Here is a 20,843-nt window from a genome sequence, read left to right as displayed (position 1 = left end):
TTTCGTTGAACTCTATTGTTCCCCTACCGGTCATATTTCAAGGGTACCACATGTTGCATTGTGGGATATGTGATGAATGGATTCGAGGGGAAGCAAGGAACAAATTCATTCCTTTAATATAGTGAAGTCGTTGTTGAGATGAATTAGTTGTGAAAGCAGCAATGTTGATGTGAAATTATCCAGTGGACACTATTATTTGGAAACGTTAAAAACCATTGATAGGTACGGCGCACATATCTGCAGTCCAGTAACTAGATCGGACCATTGCACCAAGCTAACGTTACCATGCAGACTTGTAGCCACTAGCGTGCAAGGAATAGCTAGGTGAACACTTGTGTGACACAAGTCACCGAGCTTTACTGCACTTTAATAAACTGTTCACTTGTAGGGTTATATGAAGGTTGCTAGACAGCGACTTAACGTTACTTTGTAGACATTACCTGATTGTTTGTAACTGCACAGAGCAATACACTTACTAGCCAGCTAGCTAGTTAGCTTACTTAGTGTTACGTTGGATTTCACTGTAGCCTGTGTTTTGAGTCTGTCATTTTACCACCAATACGCCAATTTACATGATATGCCAGACAAATATAAGAATATGTATTTGTGCATACTGTACAAGTAGTTATTTGGAGGTAAACGATTACTCATCATGGAAATATAACGTAGAAGCTGTATAATCATTACATATCGTTACCCCTGTTGCCAATCAGGTGCTGACATTGAGCCAGGAGGATGTACGCTGTGTACCGTCAGGCGCACTCTCCTACGGCCGTGGAATTTTCTGTTTACTGTAACTTCATATCTAGTGAAGAGAAAAACTTGGTGGTCGCAGGCACGTCACAGCTCTATGTTTACCGAATCATTCATGATGTGGAGGTGAGTTTCAGGATCTTGAAAATAACCTGTTCTAACAATATTTGTCTCGACGTGGATATTCTTTCACTGATTAAAATTAGAATGATTAGGCCTAACTACATGTTTCCTATCCCTCTGGCGGATTTCAGAGTACCAACAAGACAGAAAAGGCCACAGGTAAGTGTTCTGGTGATCTAATCCTTCATGTTGTTTCTCTTAAATTCTGTCATTTACTCTTCAAATGACTACAGGAAGGAGAGCTCACATCAAATAAAATAGATGCAAAATGCTTTTAGACTTTTTTGACAACTTCACCTTGATTAGATTAGATTCAACTTTATTGTCCTTGGGCAGAGTACAAGTACAGAGACAACGAAATGCAGTTTGCGTCTAACCAGAAGTGCAAAAAAGCAAGTGCAATGTGATATACACAGTATAGGCAGGTTGTGCATAAACAGTAAAAGATATAGTGCAGTGTAGACAATAGTATACAGTTAAGAAGGTGGAATGGTTTACAGTAATATAAATTAACTATACATATGTGCAGTGTATTAGCAGTAACTATTGGCCCTAGTGTAGAATAGATATGGATATGCAGTATGAATAATGTATGAACAACATGTACAGATATTTGCTGTTTAGTAGCAGTAACATTATGTACAGCAGTGTTTCCCAAAGACTGGGTCGCGACCCACGGGTGGGTCGCAGGAGATTTTATTTGGGTCGTCAGCACAATTTATGTTGTCTAATAGGCCTAACTTAGCCAGGAAAGCTATTAGTTTTCTATTAGGATATAGTTTGTTTACCACAGTCACATCCCTCTGTGGAATTTTGCATTTAGAATAGCTCTGAAACTGGGGGGCGAACGCGTCGCAGAAGGGACAGCATGGACATCTCACTCACAAAATGAAACATTTCTGTGGGGCGCCTGCCATGGACCTCGCAGTTGCAAAATGCAATGGACATGAATCAGCCTATTTGCACAATAATTAACGGACACCAGCTCTTCAACTTGACCGATTAAAATCTAGTCAACTAAAGCAGACATCCGTATACCACACATGGCTCTTCAATTTGCGTCATAGGCTGTAGATAGTTTCAATTGTAGATGCACTCTTTAAATTTAATAGCAACCTCCTCACATTCCTTATTATTTCGGATTTAAAACGCTCAACAGTGCATTATATTAGCCTACTATTTAAATGGACATTTTAAACATTTTCCTCTCGTTTTCCACCTCGCAAACTCTACTAGGCTACAATAAAGGCGCATTATCGTTTGACTATTGCGCAAAAGCCTCTTGTTCTGATATTTATTCATTTCACATTCTTACAACATAGCTTGCCACAACATCAATACACAGCCTTGGTATACGGCCTACAAACAAACGTTTAGCCTAACTCCAGAGGAAAATGCGATTCAACTTTCCAAATAAAGAAACCTCCACAAATAGGCTACAATATAACGACTTGAGTTACTTGCTATGTTTACATAGGAATTGATGGTGTTATGGATCCATTTGTCTGCAACGCAACGTAGCCTACAACATCTCTCTTTAGAAATATAGAAATAGCTTACTATGCTGAATAGTGACGACTGCGTAGCATGCAAGAATACCCCCAAGAAAAGTTTGAGAACCTGTGGCCTAAAACAATATGTTTGCATGCAGGTTGCATGTTAGATCTGAAGTGAGATGGGTCGCGATGGTCTGTCATTTTTAAAAAGTGGGTCCCCAGAAAAAAAGTTTGGGAAACACTGATGTACAGATAATATAGACAGATAAGTACTTAGATCCTTGATTTACTACCTAGATGTCAAGAGTCGTAAGGAGAAGCTGGAGCAGGTGGCTTCCTTCTCTCTCTTCGGTAATGTCATGTCCATGGCCAGCGTCCAGCTGGTTGGTGCAAACAGAGATGCTCTTCTCCTGAGCTTTAAAGATGCAAAGGTAAGTAACCGCATAGCCATCTAAATTCCTGTCCCATGTCCTACAGAAGACCATATAACGGTATTGTTATAACATGTTTACATTGTCTTTGTCCCCAGCTGTCAGTTGTGGAGTATGACCCAGGGACCCATGACCTGAAGACTCTCTCCCTGCATTACTTTGAGGAGCCAGAGCTCAGGGTACAGTGTGTTTACTTTTTCCAGTCAAAGAACATACATTTATTTTATAATTATTATTTTTATTTATTTTTCAAGAAATGTTTTGTGAGTCTCTATGTTTCTTCAAATTGTGCTGCTTTTGAGAGTGTAATATGTGGATAAATGATGAAACAAAATCAGTGATTATTGTGCTGGGAACAGGCCTAAGTGTAAACAGTTCCAGGAGAAAGTTTAATACATCTATTGTTTTTTTTTAATCAGGTTTAACCAGCTTTGACAGGAGCACTGAATATCAGCAGACAGACTCATTTTCTTTCTGTTTTGTTTCACGTAAAGGACGGCTTTGTGCAGAATGTACACATCCCTATTGTGCGCGTGGACCCAGAGAATCGCTGTGCTGTGATGCTGGTCTATGGCACCCGGCTGGTGGTGCTTCCCTTCAGGAAGGACACCTTGACAGATGAACAGGAGGGAATTGTTGGAGAAGGGTAGGTCGATCTTTCAGGGGCAACTTTTCTTTCATGAAATTTCATGGCAAATTGCAATTTTTCATTCGTTCACTCATTCATTCCCTCATTCCTGAATAAACGTCTGACTCAGTGTGCGAATGTAATGGTAGCCAGCTGGTACGTAGCTGTGCAGTAAGTACATTAGGCTCCCTCCTGATGCTTTTAGAGACATAGCAAGAGATGTTAGAGCCTATGGGTTTAAGGTCACTTCCTAGCATGCTTGACCCAATCCAAGGTGTTGCAAGCAACACAACCAACAACAAGTAGAGGAACAATCTCTGACTTGTCATCATTGTTTCTCTGTCTACAGGCAGAAGTCCAGTTTTCTCCCCAGTTACATCATTGATGTCCGGGAGCTTGATGAGAAGCTATTGAACATTATTGACATGAAGTTCCTGCATGGCTACTATGAGCCCACTCTGCTCATCCTCTACGAGCCCAACCAGACTTGGCCTGGGTGTGTTCACCTGCATAATGCACTGGAGAGATCCATCAAATGTTTCCAAAGACAAAAAACACACACATACACCCCAGTTTTGTTAGATTTGTATAAATTATGAAAGAATGTTGTTGAATTATGTCTGGCCAGTGATTGTACAGTGATGGATGTTTGTATTGTTGTGTTGTGCTTGACAGGCGTGTGGCAGTCCGACAAGATACCTGCAGCATAGTGGCCATCTCCCTCAACATCATGCAGAAGGTGCACCCTGTCATCTGGTCACTCAGCAACCTGCCCTTTGACTGCACACAGGTCATGCCAGTGCCCAAGCCAATCGGTGCGTGATCCCTACACTCATCCCTACATTGGCCACATCTTTTTTTTCACCCTCAGATGACTTTTGAGCTATCTGTGCAGTATTGACAGCATATCATTGTGTTCGTAAAATAGCACTAACCAGTTGTGTTTATTTATGTTTGTGTGTGTGTGTTGTGTGTGTTGTGTGTGTGTGTGTGTGTGTGTGTGTATGTGTATGTACAGGTGGTGTGGTTGTGTTTGCTGTGAACTCCCTGCTCTACCTGAACCAGAGTGTTCCTCCATATGGCGTCTCCCTCAACAGCCAGACCAACGGGACCACGGCCTTCCCTTTGAGTGAGTGGACTGACGCCCACACCTGCCCAGCGCTTCCTCGCACACTTATAATATTGGGACATTAACAGTAAAAAAGATAAAGAAATTCATGTTTTAGCTGACCAGTTTTTACAACTACCTCGTAGCCAGCAATAATCACACCTGGACTTCCCAGCGCTGTTTTTAGAACACATTCGAAATTGTAGAGAGAGAAAGAGGTTCCTGGTAGTAGGTGGTGACCTAACCCCTTGTCTGTGTATATGCCCGGTCATTGCAGAGGTTCAGGAGGAAGTGAGGATCACACTGGACTGTTCTCAGGCCACCTTTATTGGCTCAGACAAGATGGTCATCTCGCTGAAAGGTGGAGAGATGTGAGTAAAGTTTTTTTTCCCCAGTTGGTTTGATAATCATAGCAGACAACGCACAGTCAATTTATGTGTACAATTGTTGTGTCAGAATTTATTTGTACAAGATGTCAATACAGATGGCAGACACTGTCCTAAGGGCTTTATCAAAAGCCTATTTCAAATGCAATGCTTTAGTAATGTATTCCATTTTTACCATATGAAATTGACATCTGTGCGTGTGCGTGTGCGTGTGTGTGTGTTGTGTAGCTATGTTCTGACCCTCATCACTGACGGCATGAGGAGTGTGCGCTCTTTCCACTTTGACAAGGCTGCCGCCAGCGTGCTCACCACCTGTGTAAGTAACACCTCCACCTCTGTCTTCCCCTCTCCATCTTGTGTCTCACTCCCTCAAATGATGCACTGGTTTCTTAGTGTTTCTGTTTTGTCTTTGACAAGCACCATGCCAAGGCAAGGCAGAGGGGACTTGAGTTCCTTTGTGTCTTGTCTGCTGGTAAAAAAAACGTCACCTAAGGATAACGGTCTCTGCCTTCTCCTTCCCCAGATGATGACGATGGAGCCTGGGTATCTGTTCCTGGGCTCCCGACTGGGCAACTCCCTGCTGTTGAAGTACACAGAGAAGCTTCAGGAGGCGACAATGGAGGAGGACGAGGACGAGGACAGTGACAACAAGGACAAGGAGAAGGACAAGCCGGTGGGTGCTCCTTTCCCTTCCATTCTGGTTATTTTTCATTGACGAGATGTGGTTGTGTTAAGTGTCTGCTGGTGTTGCTGTCTACCAATGCAGTGTCAGGAGATTACAGCAACACTCTAGCATAACTGTGCGGGTGTCTGAGGTTGGAAAATAGCTTTTCAGTTGGCTGCATTTGAGTATTTGGAGTGCAGCTCCAGCGTGCTTGTTGGCTAAACAAGTGTGATTTGTGTTCATCTGTTCAGGAGGAGCCGCCCACTAAGAAGAAGCGCATGGATTCTAATGCTAGTTGGACAGGTATATGGCAAAGGAGTTGTGTGTGTGTGTGTGTGTGTGTGTGTGTGTGTGTGTGTGTGTGTGTGTGTGTGTGTGTGTGTGTGTGTGTGTGTGTGTGTGTGTGTGTGTGTGTGTGTGTGTGTGTGTGTGTGTGTGTGTTTTTAAAGGGAAAAAGTGTGTTTTGTTTCTAGTGTGTATTTTTTTTTAATTGACACTTGACATGGTTTTGTCTTCTCACAGCTAAGTCGTCCATGCCAGATGAACTGGATGAAATTGAAGTGTACGGTAGCGAGGCCCAATCAGGCACTCAGCTGGCCACCTACTCTTTCGAGGTACAGCCACCAACTCATTTTCCTCAACACAACTTCAGCCCCTATAAACAGGATAAACCATCACATGAAGATAAACTAGAGAAGTCATCACAGGCAACTGAGCAGTTCATGTTTGGATGAATGACTGTGGTAATCACCTATAATGTTTGTGTTCTCTCAGGTGTGTGATAGCATTTTAAACATCGGGCCCTGTGCCAATGCTTCCATGGGAGAGCCAGCCTTCTTATCAGAAGAGGTACTTGTTTATTTCTCTTTTACACAGTGTTTTTACCAATGCAATTAAAAAAAATAAATGTCAAATATATGACACCATATAAAAGTATTGTAAGTGTAATGTATTTAGGTATTAACTGCTCCTATGTCTCCCCACAGTTCCAAAGCAATCCAGAGCCTGACCTAGAAGTGGTGGTGTGCTCTGGCTTCGGCAAAAACGGAGCTCTGTCTGTCCTTCAAGTAAGTGTGTTTGTGTGTGTATGTGTGTGTTCACCCTGGTGCTTGGAAATGGCCACTGAGGCTTAATATAGACTAGATTGAGTGTGGATAGTATTGCATTTATATATAGCTGTGTGTTTGTGTGTCCGAGAGAGCACTGCACAGAGACCTGCGGCGGTGAGGCTCGTCTGCCGCAGGTTGTGTGCGTGTGTGCGAGAGGAATTCTGGGTTTACCAGGGCTCCCTCAAAGACCGTGGGAGAAGCCTTTAAAACACCCAAGAAACAGAACCAGGGGCATGCCACCCCCTCCCCACCCCATCTCTAAACTCGCTGTCTTTTGTTCCCTTCCAAAACCCCCTACCCCCACCCCCCTACTCAAACACACATACACACACACACACACACACACACACACACACACACACACACACACACACACACACATACACACATATACTTGAGGGACACTGCCCTCAACTGGTACCACAATCACACATCCTCACATAATGGCACAGTTACAGTTACAAACTTACAGTTACAGTATCGACATAAGAGTGACATGACACTGTCATGAACGTGTCATAAACAAGTCATACACGTTTATGACATAACACTTCTGTTATTGAGTGACATTCGGTTTTTGTCATAACAAGTTAGGGTTAGGGTTAAGATTAGGGTTAGAAGTTAGGATTAGGGTTCATGTCTCATGACCGTGTCATGTGTTCATGACAGTGTCATGTCACTCTTATGTCGATACTGTCAGGTAAAGTGTTACCCAATCTTCTTACACACCCATTTGCTTGGAGTCATGAGAAGGTCTTGCAATGAAAATCAGACCTGGCCTGACAGTTTAACTGGCTTTGTGTTCATAGAATTCCTAGTACTTGACTTGTTTGGGTTGTCTGCCATTCAAAACCCTGTGCCACACAATATCTGCCTTTCTGAGTGTATGGACCCTTTCAAGAGAGTTCCATTATCAGCATCATAGTTGGCCCCACAAGACTTCCTTTTTAACATTCCATATGTTATCTTAATGCAGAGGAAGTAGATTGGGGCCCAAATAGAACGTTCAAGCATTGTTTTTGTTTTTATTGTTGAAAGGGTCTATAGTTGTTGTGTTTATGTGGTCTTGTTTGTGTTGGTGACCCTCATCATCACCCTCTTTATCTGCCCTCCCATAGCGGAGTATCAGGCCTCAAGTGGTCACCACCTTCGAACTTCCTGGATGCCATGACATGTGGACGGTCATATCCAGCGAGGAGAAGCCAGAGCAGGTGAGCTCTGCCCCCTCGGTACACAATGGCCTCCGATTCAGATACTAATATTCAGATACTAATATTACAGAATGCAGAACAAGTAGTGACTGACACATTACTAGTTCTCCATAAACTACCTCACCTCTTTGATTTCCCTCTTTCTGTTTTGTAAATGTAAATGTAAATCAGGTTTAAAGGCCAAGTATACTTGCGTATACAAGGCATTTGGTCTCTGCATTTATCCCATCCGTGAATTAGTGAACACACACCTCACACAGTGAACACACAGTGAAGTGAAGCACACACTAACCCGGAGCAGTGAGCTGCCTTGCTACAGCAGTGCTCGGGGGGCAGTGATGTGTTAGGGCTTGCTCAAGGGCACTTCAGCCGTGGATGTGGGCTTGGGAGAGCAGAGCTCAACCAGTTCCCCTGCCCACATTTTTCCTACTGGTCAGGGATTGAACCGGCAACCAGTAGGCCACGGCTGCCCCCTTTTGATTTCCTTTTTTTCTATTTTGATTTCCCTGTCTTTATTCTTGTCGTCTCGTCCTCTTCATATCTCTGCCTCTCTTGTTCGGTATGGCAGCCGCCCGCTGAAGAGGCCGACAGTGAGAACGCTGAGGAGGAGAAGCAGGAGCCCACCATAGAGGACGAGAAAAACAAGCACGGCTTCCTCATCCTGAGCAGAGAGGACTCCACTATGGTATATACACACACACACACACACACACACACACATACACATACACATACACACACAGATCATTGCTCAGCACATTGTAGCAGTACAGAAACCCCAGTGGTGTAACCGGCACACTTCACTAGTCAGCAAGTAAATGGGATTGAGCGATTACAAGACAAATTCTGCAAGCCTGGTCGGGGATTGAATCGGTGTGTGTGTGTGCTCTATCTCGGTCTTCCTGTGCACCCGTGTGTGTAAATAACCTTTCCCTTTTGGTTGTGTGTTTTCAGATCCTGCAGACGGGGCAGGAGATCATGGAGCTGGACACCAGCGGTTTCGCCACACAGGGCCCCACAGTGTTTGCCGGCAACATCGGGGACAACAAGTACATCATCCAGGTGTCACCCATGGGCATCAGGCTGCTGGAGGGGGGTAAGAGACTCCGTTAACCTCGCCCCCGCCCAACGGGAAAGATCAACTAGCCTCTTTAATGTTTTCACCATGACACACTCAGAAAAAGTTCTCTGAATGAAGGTTTCGCTATTCCTTACTGATCCAGTTTGGACTGTTAGCTTTGTATTAGGGTTCAGCTGTTGAGGTCTTATGGAAAAGGTACTTACCCCAGCATGCAAATTGTCCATCTGGTCCTTTGCTTAGGCTCTGGAGGCCATTGAAGGCAAGGTTTACTTAATATCATTTACATTTACATTTTACTATTTTACATTTATATTTACATCAGTCTCTCCCCCTCTCTTTACAATTCTCTCTCTCTCTGCTTGTGTCTCTTTTTCTCTCTCCTCATCCATTTTTTCTCCTCATCCGTTTTTTTGTCTTTCTCACAGTGACCCAGCTTCACTTCATCCCGGTGGATCTGGGCTCTCCCATAGTGCAGTGCTCCGTGGCCGACCCCTACGTGGTGATCATGACGGCCGAGGGTGTGGTCACCATGTTCGTCCTGAAGACTGACTCCTACATGGGCAAAACCCACCGACTGGCTCTGCAGAAGCCTCAGATTCACATGGTCAGCAATGACTCCAGTTCACTTTACCCTGCACAATGCATGATGTGTCCACTTGATTTGAGTCCACTTACGGTCCAGTTTCTATTCTATAAGTCAAGTCAAGTTTATTTATATATATTATTATATATTTCATACACAGAGGTCATTCAATGTGCTTTACATAAACAAAAGCGAACAGTAATAACAATTAAAAGCATAAAAGGGCAATAGTGAAAGAATAGTTTAAAAGGTAAAGATCATAGTAATAATAATAACTTTAAAAAAAAACATAAAACGCACAAGGTAAAATCATTTAAAAATAGAGAATGATTAAAAAGACAAAAATATAATAGTTGACTGAACTGAACTGAACTGAAGTGTTTTTGCATGTTTCCTGATCGTAGCAATCACGCGTGATCACGCTCTGTGCCTACCGCGACATCAGCGGCATCTTCACCACGGAAAACAAGGTCAGCTTCCTGACCAAGGAGGTCGTGGGAACACAGAGCCACATCGAGACTGAGCTGGTCATACAGGACATGAGGTAAACCAACGACAGCACACATGATCACTGATCACTCATTGTCATTGGTTATTAATGATCAGTCTTTCAATCTTTGAGTTGTTGAACTGTTCCAGTTCTCTCCCAATTCCACAATTGACATTTCAATTGAGTGCATATTTGCAAGCTGCAAGAAGTGATGGTTGTTAAGAGCTTTACTCGCTCCGAGTTGACCTCTCCTACCGCCTGTCCTTCTCTCCTCAGTAACACGGTGGACGATGAGGAGGAGATGCTGTATGGGGACTCCGGTCCTCTTACCAGCCCCACCAAAGACGAGCAAGGCAACTCGACCTCAACCGCAATGCGGAAGGACGGGGCCCACAGCAAGCTGGACCCAACGCACTGGTGCATGGTGGTTAGAGAGAACGGGGTCATGGAGGTAGGATTTGAAGTTAAAACAAAATTGGAACTTAAAAAATGGAAAATTGTAACTTTTCCATCACAAATTCTTTCTTTGATCATTTTGTTTTGTACATCTTTGAGGCAGCTAAACATTTCTTGCCATATTACTATTAGATTTTCCAGCTTCCTGACTGGCGCCTGGTCTTTTTGGTGAAGAACTTCCCGGTTGGTCAGAGAGTGTTGGTGGACAGTTCAGCTGGCCAATCAGCAACACAGGAAGGTAAAAAGGAGGAGGTCACTCGTCAGGGAGATATCCCACTGGTCAAGGAGGTATCCCTGGTGGCACTGGGCTACAATCATAGCCGGCCTTACCTGTTGGTGAGTCTTAAATCTCTTCTCATCATTCTAAAGATTTTTATAGGAAAACACAGTAGATATTTAAACTAAAAACGATAAAATTGCATAACATTTTTTGTGTACTTGTTAGGTCCATGTTGAACAGGAGCTTCTTATCTATGAAGCGTTCCCTTATGACCAGCAGCTTGTCCAGAGCAACTTGAAAGTGCGCTTTAAAAAGGTAAGAAATGGACGCAGCTTGCTTTCCGAGGCTTCCATTCATAATGCTACTTGAAAGCCATTTTCTATTGCATTGCTATCACAGTGCTGCTAACTGTAACGGAAAGATTCCTTGATTAGTGAAGAGAACCTTCACGTTACCTTCCGCATACATCTTAATGTACAAGACATTTTCGATGGGTGCCTTAACTCTGTTGTGGTCAGGTTGTTAATAAAACTCAACGTGTCTACAGATGCCACACAACATAAACTTCCGGGAGAAGAAAGCCAAGCTCTCTAAGAGGGACAAGAAAGCTGAGGGTCCTGGTGAGGAGGGGTTAGGGCTCAAAGGTCGCGTGGCGAGGTTCCGATACTTCAGGGACATCTCTGGATACTCAGGGGTAAGACCACAGATGCCACTGATAAGTGTCAGGTATCTGAAGCAACAAGGCTGTTTGGTTTTTGTTTGATTCCTTTCATTTCATTGCTTAAATAACACATATAGCACAAGCACTGGATTGCTCTTAAAACAAAGAGAGCATTTCAAATATTTGGCAGTTCTTGTAGAAGCACTGTCAAGTATTGATTGATTATTGTCCTAAAGAACGGCCTCGGGCAAGGAAAGGGTAGCAACCATGAACCAACCCTCTCCTTAGCAACCATGAACCAATCGTCTCTCTCTCTCTCTCTACCCCTCCCTCTCTTTCTCTCTCTCTCCCCCCCCCCCCCCCCTCCCTCAGGTGTTTATCTGTGGGCCGTCCCCTCACTGGATGCTGGTGACATCCCGTGGGGCCATGAGGCTCCACCCCATGATCATCGACGGGCCAATCGAGTCCTTTTCCCCGTTCCACAACATCAACTGCCCCAAGGGCTTCCTCTACTTCAACAAACAGGTGCCTTGGCTGCCGCAGCTGAAGTGGGCTAGGGAAATCACAGAGCCAAAATGCCATACAAGCCATGTTCTCATGTTAAGGGTCTTGCTGTTGGTTACTTATATCTAACTGGAGAATCCAAATTCAGAGACCAGTCATACAAGCAAAATTTAATTTATATGGAATGTATTTTTGACACTGAACTGCACTGTTTATAATTTTTCACAATATGTATTGAATCTGCAGCTAAATATTATAGTATTGAACCGGAAAGCTAGCCTGACGAGCCAGACCCACATTAAAATGTAGGGTCTGGGCACTCACCGTTCGCAGTGCTCAGTCCGAGGGGCGGGATAATCAGTTGTCTTTCAAATTCCCTCTGCACGCAATAGGACAGCGGCAGCGCTATGAGTCCCATGCGTTTCCCACCAGCGGATCTAGTTGGCTAGTTCAAACGTTTGCCAACTTAATAAAAGCTTAACTCGTGTCACACTGTTCGCCAACAGCAACATTCATCTTATTTGTTTTCAAGTAGCAGGGAATTCAAGCCAAACCGTTGCAACTCTGTCATCAATCATTATGTTAAGCCCACCTAACGACATTATTTCATAATTTCATTGGCCTGATTGAGTTTCGATTTCTGGAGCTCACAAGCCAACGGAGAGTTGCTAGACTAGCCCTGGCAGCAAATGTAATTCGCTGCCGCTAGGGGCGCGTCTAGATTTCTAGGCTACCGGAAAGCCTGTTTACGCCCATAATTGTCACATACATCTGTGATCTATAATAGTTTGAGTACCCAAAAAAGGACTTTGTGTTGATGTTTGTGTTTGTGTGTGTGTGTGTCTCGTAGGGAGAGTTGAGAATCAGCGTGCTGCCCACCTACCTCTCGTATGACGCTCCATGGCCTGTCCGGAAGATTCCGTTAAGGTGTACAGTCCACTACGTGACCTACCATGTAGAGTCTAAGGTAACAGCACTTCCTAAGATCAACAAGCATGTCCACTGTATGGTAATCCACCAACATGTAAATCATCCTTTTGCTGTCAAAGTAAAGCATAAGTCGTTCAACTCTTACATGACACCCAGCAAAAATCAGGAAAAATGAATTAAGTCAAGATGCATCCTTCCAAGATGCATTTTCCTTTCATCAACCCTCTGACATCTCACGGCAAAAATATATTTCCAGCCCGACTCTTTTCGTGTGAAATGTCCAGAGTATAGAGGTAGTAGTAGTAGTAGTAGTAGTAGTATTGCCATCCACCCCACTGGCATTTAGCTTTTAGTTGAATGTGTCCACTAAATTAATAAATGTAGATATGGACGGTACTCATTCTGTCATGTGTCTGCCTGTCTGTCTGTCTGTCTTTCCCAGGTGTATGCAGTGTGCTCGAGCATCAAGGAGCCGTGTACGCGCATCCCCAGGATGACTGGGGAGGAGAAGGAGTTTGAGACGATCGAGAGAGGTGAGGGGAAATCTGCATGAACGCCATTACACACATTCACTCTCATTTTCTAAAACAGATACAGTACACATACATGCATGCCCCCCCCACACACACACATACTGTCTTTCACACTAATACAATAGCAGATTGACACAGGCAGAGTTGCTTCCATATCTACTATGAAGGTGATCATTTTATCTTTGTGTGTGTGTGTGTGTAGATGAACGGTACATCAACCCTCAGCAGGAGAAGTTCTCTATTCAGCTCATCTCACCTGTCAGCTGGGAGGCCATCCCAAACACACGGTGAGTTTGTGTGTGTGTGTGTTTATAAATCAAGCTTGTGTTTCTGTGTTTACGGTTTGTAATGTGTTGGTATTGATCTGCTTGAGTTGGAGCAAATGGTCCTCATAATGACCCCATTCTGTGTGTTGTATTCGCCTCATGTGTTAATGTTAAATATTTATGTGTTGAGTATGTGTAACCTTAGTTTCTGTGGGTGTGTGTTCTCGTGATCAGTATTGATTTGGAGGAGTGGGAACATGTGACCTGCATGAAGACTGTGGCCCTGAAGAGTCAGGAGACGGTGTCCGGCCTAAAGGGCTACGTGGCTCTCGGAACCTGTCTCATTCAGGGGGAGGAGGTCACCTGCAGGGGGAGAGTGAGTGTACACACACACACACACACACACACACACACACACACTCACACTCACACTCACACACTCTCTCTCTCTCTCTCTCTTTTATACTGCAGGGGGAGAGTACACACACACACACACACACATACACTCACTCACTCTTATACTCACACAAACACACATCACACATTCATATTCACTCACTCACTCTGTGTCACACATAACAGGGGTAATAGTGCCACCATTGTTATCGCATACTGTGCTACTGTTAGTACTTGAACAGTCAAAATGTTTTCCTTGCTCTAAGCTTTGTGAAGAGTTCTGATTAATGTTGATTTGTACAATCTTGTGTCAGGAAGTAAAGCTCTTAATGGGGTTTGAGAGTTTGGTAATGGGTTATCTTTTGTGTTTTGTGTGTGTGTGTGTGTGTGTGCGCGTGCGTGCGTGCGTGTGTGTGTCTGCCTGCCTCCCTGCCTGTGTGGCGGTGTAGATTCTGATCCTTGATGTGATTGAGGTTGTGCCTGAGCCAGGTCAGCCCCTGACCAAAAACAAGTTTAAGGTGCTCTATGAAAAGGAACAGAAAGGACCTGTGACTGCACTCTGCCACTGCAGTGGCTACCTGGTGTCTGCCATCGGACAAAAAGTAAGCACACACACATATATACACAGTCACACACACACTCTGCATACACACTCGCTCATTGACTAGTGCAGGTATTTATGGATGTTCATGTGCACAAACACTCACACACAGACATCCACACATTTATAAATGCTCTTTAAAAAAACGTGAACATGACACATGTTCACACATCAGGGTGTGTTCCCATGTTTAGGCATATCTAAGCGATGGAAAAGATAAACAACGAGAACCTCAGTAAGAACCCGATTAACCAGATCTGTAAATGATACTGATCATGTTTCATGTTGTGTAAGATAAGTAGGCTTGTTGATCAGCCACTGTGTGAAATCCCCTACCTCTACAGCAGAAGGAATTTAACAGCTTTCCTGTGTAAATTGCATTCCTCTCAGTTTGTTCCAATAGCCATGTATTCAGTCAAAGGTTGTGGCTCAAACTTTGCTGCCTCAGTGTTTTTTCTCGTTTCACATGTATACTGAAAAACAATTATAAGTGTTTCCTATCAGCTGCTCGTATGACTTTAGTGGTAACCATTGCTAACACATGAAGACATGTTTTTAATTACTTCTTCCCTGCAGTCTGCTCTTATAGTTCAGTCAAAATGATAGTAATTTCAGATGACTTGAATCTTGAATTTGAATTTCATTCACCCTTCCCCCCGTTACACCAAAATTATGTTAGCTGGTCATTTGTGCCAGGGCCATAAGATAGTGATTTTGTTATTTTGTGAGATAGTTATTTTGTGATACCATTCTGGTATCTTCACAGTTCAGCTGATTCAGTGAAAAATCCAGTGGCCCAACTTTCTCTCTCTTCCCCTACATCTGCTCTTCTCTTGTGCAGATCTTCCTGTGGAGTCTGAAGGACAATGATCTGACAGGCATGGCCTTCATCGACACGCAGCTCTACATCCACCAGATGATGAGCATCAAGAACTTTATCCTGGCCGCTGATGTCATGAAGAGTGTCTCGCTGCTGCGCTACCAGGAGGAGAGCAAGACCCTCTCGCTGGTCAGCAGGGTAAGGAACCAGGAACCAGTCACAGGGAAACGGGAACTAGTGGACTCCATTGGTCTCAAAAGGAAGACTTGGCAAAGAGAATATTGTTTCAGAGCTGAAGTCTGATTTCAAGGCAGCATCAGGATGAATTTGTGTTTGATATCAAACAATACCAAGGCCAGTTATATTATTGTAGAGTTAGAGAGAAATGGTCATGTTTTTGAAATGCACTACGAGTATATTGGTTGACACCTCTAGTCCTCTGTGTTTTGGTAGATGGATTTGTTGTTGTTGTTGTTTGTTTTCAGCATCATAGGAGGACAAAAAGTTGTGTACTTATGTACTCCAGGTTAATGTGCTCTCTCGTGTTTTGGAGATGCTTGAGTTGCCATGTGAATAATGCTGAACAATGTTATTCTGACATTAAAACGAGCTAATTTAGTGCTTGGATGCATTAAAATAATGCATTTCATTAACCTTATGAACCGGAGAGGTTTTTACCTCCACTGATGTTTACTTTGAATGACGTTCTGACTGACTGACTTCACGTCCATTGGTCTTAACATTTAGATAGATAGATAGATAGATACTTTATTGATCCCCAGGGGAAATTCAAGGTCTCAGCAGCATACAGACAACACAAACACATTCTTTGACAGCAGAAAGAGTAATTAAAGTATATAATATAAAAAACACAACTAAGCAATAAGGACAGTAGAAGATAAAGAATATGCTAAATATACTAAAATACAAATTATACTAACTAACACTTAATCTAAATCAATTCTAAAAAATAGTATCCACATAGTGGTGATTAATCAATCAGAGGCGCTTGCAATGACTGAGGCAGGGACTGAGCCTGTGATTCTCTGTGCATAGTAAGGTAAGGTAAGGTAAGGTGCTCTGTGTGAATGAGTGTCATGGTGATAGTGCAAATGAGTAAGTCCAACAGTTGCAACAATGCAGAAATAAAGTAAAGTAAAGTCTATATATCTATATATTTAACTATTTTAAGAAAAGGTATAAGTGTGGCCACAGTTCGGCTGTGGCATGGAGGGAGGGGTTATGCATATGTGCTAATGTGCTAATATAGCACGCAAACAATGAGGCAGAAAGACAATGGTAAAAGTGGCTAGTGGACAGACAGTATCCAAACATGGAGGGGGTGAAGAGACAGACGGACTATGCAGAGAAGTCTATTTCTCCTCTTCCCTTAAGTGAAGCATTGAACAGTTCAATGGCCCTGGGGATAAATTACTTTCTCAGTCTGTCTGTTGTGCAAGGCAGTGAGCGAACATTTTGTGAATGTTAGTCATTAGTCTTTGTCAATTGTTTGTTTGTTTTTCAGGACGCGAAACCCGTGGAGGTGTACAGCATAGAGTTCATGGTAGACAACAACCAGATAGGTTTCATTGGTATGTGCTATTTCAGTCTTGTTTATCTTTTGGGTCCTTTTTATTTTATTTGAAATAGTTTCATCATGGTAGATCTTGCAATCTCACCTTCTAAAATGCCTTATGCTCTGTGTGCTGTTATTCTTTCTAGTGTCTGACAGGGAAAAAAATCTACTGGTCTACATGTATCTCCCAGAAGGTATGTCTTCTTCTCAGTGTCAGAGAAAGCAAACTGTTACTGGCAGTCCAGTACAGTAACAAGTACTGTGTAAGACATCCTGGTGTGCTCTGGGCTGCTAAATTTGGTCCCGTGTTTATTGTCCAGAAAGTCAAAAAAACAATTAGGGAGCGGACTGTGAAAACAGATTTTGAAATTGTCCCCTCTTTCTTTCCATAGCGAAAGAGAGCTTTGGGGGCATGCGTCTGCTGCGTCGGGCGGACTTTAATGTGGGCGCGCACGTGAACGCCCTGTGGAGGATGCCCTGTCGCGGGGCGCTGGACCCCAGCAGCAAGAAGGCCCTCACCTGGGACAACAAGCACATCACCTGGTTTGGTGAGTATTATTGAGGGCCTTGAAAGTTCAGAAAGGTCCTTCAGAGTTGATACGGCTCTGCAGTTTAGATATGCAAGGGTGCCTCAGAAGGCTCCTCTAACCACCAAATGTTACCCATTTTAGCCGATTAAAGTTTGAATAAATTTATCCTATGGTTTTCAGTACTGACTCTCAGAGCATATTACTTACTTAATGCATTAACTGACGTTTGTTAAGGGAAGTTGGGAACCCATGTCAGTCATAAATGGCATAAAAAATTCAAGTTTCTTTAACTTTTTAACATAGTTGACATGACCTGATACAGTGTAGACACTGAACCTTATTAGCGAACAAGCATTCACTAAAACACGCTGTAGATGAGTTGTTCAACTCTAATGACTCCATTTAAAGTATTACTGTAACCATTGGTTCCCAGCTCCAGTTTTCCACCTGTAGACTGCCTCCTATAATCCCACTTACACATGTTATATGTGATTTAATGTGACAGTTATTAGCAGTTAAGTTCTCAGTGCTCCAGGGTGAGGTTCAGGATTTAACAGCTATTTCTGGCTGCCAGCCAGCCAGACCAGTGTTATATATTTAAGAGGGGGCTGAAACCTGCCTGTGATTTAACATACCGGTATTTATGATATTTTTATTGTTATATTACATATTATATTATTTGTTATATTATTATGATCCTTCTTTGTGTGATTTATTATGTGTGTGTGTGTGTGTGCTAAATGTGTGTTTTCATACAGCCACACTGGATGGAGGTATCGGGCTGCTGCTGCCAATGCAGGAGAAGACGTACCGGCGTCTGTTGATGTTGCAGAACGCCCTGACCACAATGCTGCCTCACCACGCTGGCCTCAACCCTAAAGCATTCAGGTACACACACACATGTTGCCTCACCACGCTGGCCTCAACCCTAAAGCATTCAGGTACACACACACATGTTGCCTCACCACACTGGCTTCAACCCTAAAGCATTCAGGTACACACACACACACACACACACACATTAATACTCACTATACTATGTGTTGGTTTTCACGGACACAAATGCAAATACTGAACCTCAAGAGCATTCTTACTCGCATGTGTAATACAGAAACTATGAATCGTTGATGAACACATATCCTAAAGATTCCTTTATACACACACAAACACACAATATTCTTACACACACTGAGCCAACCAGAGGAATTTACACACCATTCTGAGTAATCTTCACAAATGTCATGCTTATGACAAGTGTGTGTGTTGAGTTGACATCTGGATCCTCTGTGAATAGGATGTTGAACACAGACCGACGGACGCTACAGAATCCTGTGCGGAACATTCTGGATGGGGAGCTCTTGAACAAGTACCTGTACCTGAGCACCATGGAACGCAGTGAGCTGGCCAAGAAGATCGGAACCACCTCAGACATTGTAAGCACACAGTTGCCCTTACTTTTATTTGAAAACTGAAGATTAAAAAAAAAAAAAAAAAAAAAAAGCGATGTCTGTACTTTTCCATTTGTTGCATTCTAATCTTAGGCGTGAATACAGAAGTGAAACACCACAATTGAGTTTTTTTTTTTTTTTTTTAAACCTTCTACACCTTCTTCACCACCACTTGAATCCCTCAGCCTGAAGTTTTATTGTCAAACTGTACATTTGACTTTGAAAAATGCTAATGAATTGACCCATCTTCTCTTGTAGATTTTGGAGGATCTTCTGGAGATTGACAGAGTTACAGCTCACTTCTAAAGCCAGTTGTTTCCGGAGGTTCTTCCACCACGCTGTACTTCTAAGTTCTTGTGTTTAGTTTAAGACCAGACTGAAAAAAAAGTGTTCTGTATAACTCAAGAGTCTGGGAATGTTTAGGGACAAAATAATTTTGTTATTGTTGTATGTCTTTTTACAAAACCTCAAAAAAAAGTAATTGAAGATTGTATCATGTTTCATAAAATATTTTGTAAACAAAAACAATTAAAAAACATTCCTCAACTCTTTTGTGGATTTTATGTTAAGAGTATTCTCTGAAAAGAGATAAACTTTCCGCTACCCGTTTGACCCGTTCTTACATGATTGTATGTGTATGTGATTGTACATGTGCTTACAGCAAACAGATTTCTAGACGATGACCACAGTGTTAGTCAGACTTCAAGTTCTCTGTCTGTTTTTATAAGAAATAAGTATAAGTATATACAGGTGCTGGTCATATAATTAGAATATCATGAAAAAGTTGATTTATTTCAGTAATTCCATTCAAAAAGTGAAACTTGTATATTATATTAATTTATTACACACAGACTGATATATTTCAAGTGTTTATTTCTTTTAATGTGGATGATTATAACTGACAACTAATGAAAACCCCAAATTCAGTATCTCAGAAAATTAGAATAGTTCAATATCGAAGACACCTGGTGCCACACTCTAATCATCTAATTAAATCAAAACACCTGCATAGGCCTTTAAATGGTCTTTCAGTTTAGTTCTGTAGGCTACACAATCATAGGGAAGACAGTTGTCCAAAAGACGACCATTGACACCTTGCACAAGGAGGGCAAGACACAAAAGGTCATTTCTAAAGAGGCTGGCTGTTCACAGAGCTCTGTGTCCAAGCACATTAATAAGAGAGGCGAAGGGAAGGAAAAGATGTGGTAGAAAAAAGTGTACAAGCAACAGGGATAACCGCACCCTGGAGAGGATTGTGAAACAAAACCCATTCAAAAATGTGGGGGAGATTCACAAAGAGTGGACTGCAGCTGGAGTCAGTGCTTCAAGAACCACCACGTACAGAAGTATGCAAGACATGGGTTTCAGCTGTCGCATGCCTTGTGTCAAGCCACTCTTGAACAGGAGACAGCGTCAGAGGCGTCTCGTCTGGGACACTCCACTGCTTCTCCACCATCCTGCTGAACAACTGGATGAAGGCACTTCGATCTTCCCTGATCACCCTCAACTCCACCAGGGTCTCTTCATGGCGCCTCTGTGCAGCAGCCATGGCAGCAGCATCAGACCTCTCAAGGTAGGCCAAGAGGTCATCCTCGAGCCTCTGCCGCTTCCGCGACCTTGGGGTGCCAGAGGGTCTGGTGGGGACGCGAGCTGGAGTGCGACTGGCTGAGGGTGAAGCTGGAGATGGGGCAGAGGAGCTAGTGGACTGCACTGGAGAGGGAGCCGATGAGGGAGATGATAAGGGATCCCAGTCTGGTGCGCTGGACCGCCTCAGAGCATCAGGTCTGCGTACATCGACACCACAACCATCGGTCCCCACAACAGTTGGGTCCACATCAT

The 20,843-nt window shown here is 43.1% G+C and overlaps 1 protein-coding gene across 1 annotated transcript; it reads left to right on the top strand.

Moving 5' to 3' along the window:
- The first annotated feature begins 58 nt into the window (after positions 1–58).
- On the top strand, positions 59–19,550 carry cpsf1 (cleavage and polyadenylation specific factor 1). Its single transcript, XM_048230082.1, has 38 exons — positions 59–222; positions 714–879; positions 1,008–1,035; positions 2,670–2,803; positions 2,902–2,982; positions 3,298–3,449; positions 3,781–3,927; positions 4,107–4,246; positions 4,450–4,560; positions 4,817–4,910; positions 5,154–5,241; positions 5,449–5,598; positions 5,841–5,892; positions 6,112–6,203; positions 6,364–6,438; positions 6,576–6,656; positions 7,817–7,909; positions 8,478–8,594; positions 8,864–9,005; positions 9,416–9,594; positions 9,978–10,117; positions 10,340–10,514; positions 10,652–10,855; positions 10,965–11,054; positions 11,287–11,433; positions 11,773–11,925; positions 12,755–12,871; positions 13,277–13,367; positions 13,570–13,654; positions 13,868–14,009; positions 14,479–14,631; positions 15,472–15,648; positions 16,976–17,042; positions 17,173–17,220; positions 17,419–17,574; positions 18,315–18,444; positions 18,851–18,989; positions 19,263–19,550. The coding sequence occupies exons 2-38, from the start codon at positions 736–738 to the stop codon at positions 19,308–19,310; spliced, it is 4,362 nt and encodes a 1,453-aa protein (XP_048086039.1). The 5' UTR covers positions 59–222; positions 714–735; the 3' UTR covers positions 19,311–19,550.
- Positions 19,551–20,843: the final 1,293 nt, after the last annotated feature.

The sequence above is a fragment of the Alosa alosa genome, chromosome 20, assembly GCF_017589495.1.
Source record: "Alosa alosa isolate M-15738 ecotype Scorff River chromosome 20, AALO_Geno_1.1, whole genome shotgun sequence".
NCBI lineage: Eukaryota > Metazoa > Chordata > Actinopteri > Clupeiformes > Clupeidae > Alosa > Alosa alosa.
Note: the sequence above shows the minus strand (reverse complement) of the source record. Positions and strands in the feature narration are given on the sequence as shown.

Excerpts from the sequence above, each read along its gene's own strand:
- cpsf1 (XM_048230082.1), top strand. The coding sequence starts at position 736 with ATGTACGCTGTGTACCGTCAGGCGCACTCTCCTACGGCCGTGGAATTT. Across the intron at positions 2,983-3,297 it reads TTGAGGAGCCAGAGCTCAGG|GACGGCTTTGTGCAGAATGT; the intron begins GTACAGTGTGTT and ends TTTCACGTAAAG. Across the intron at positions 14,010-14,478 it reads AGGTCACCTGCAGGGGGAGA|ATTCTGATCCTTGATGTGAT; the intron begins GTGAGTGTACAC and ends GTGGCGGTGTAG.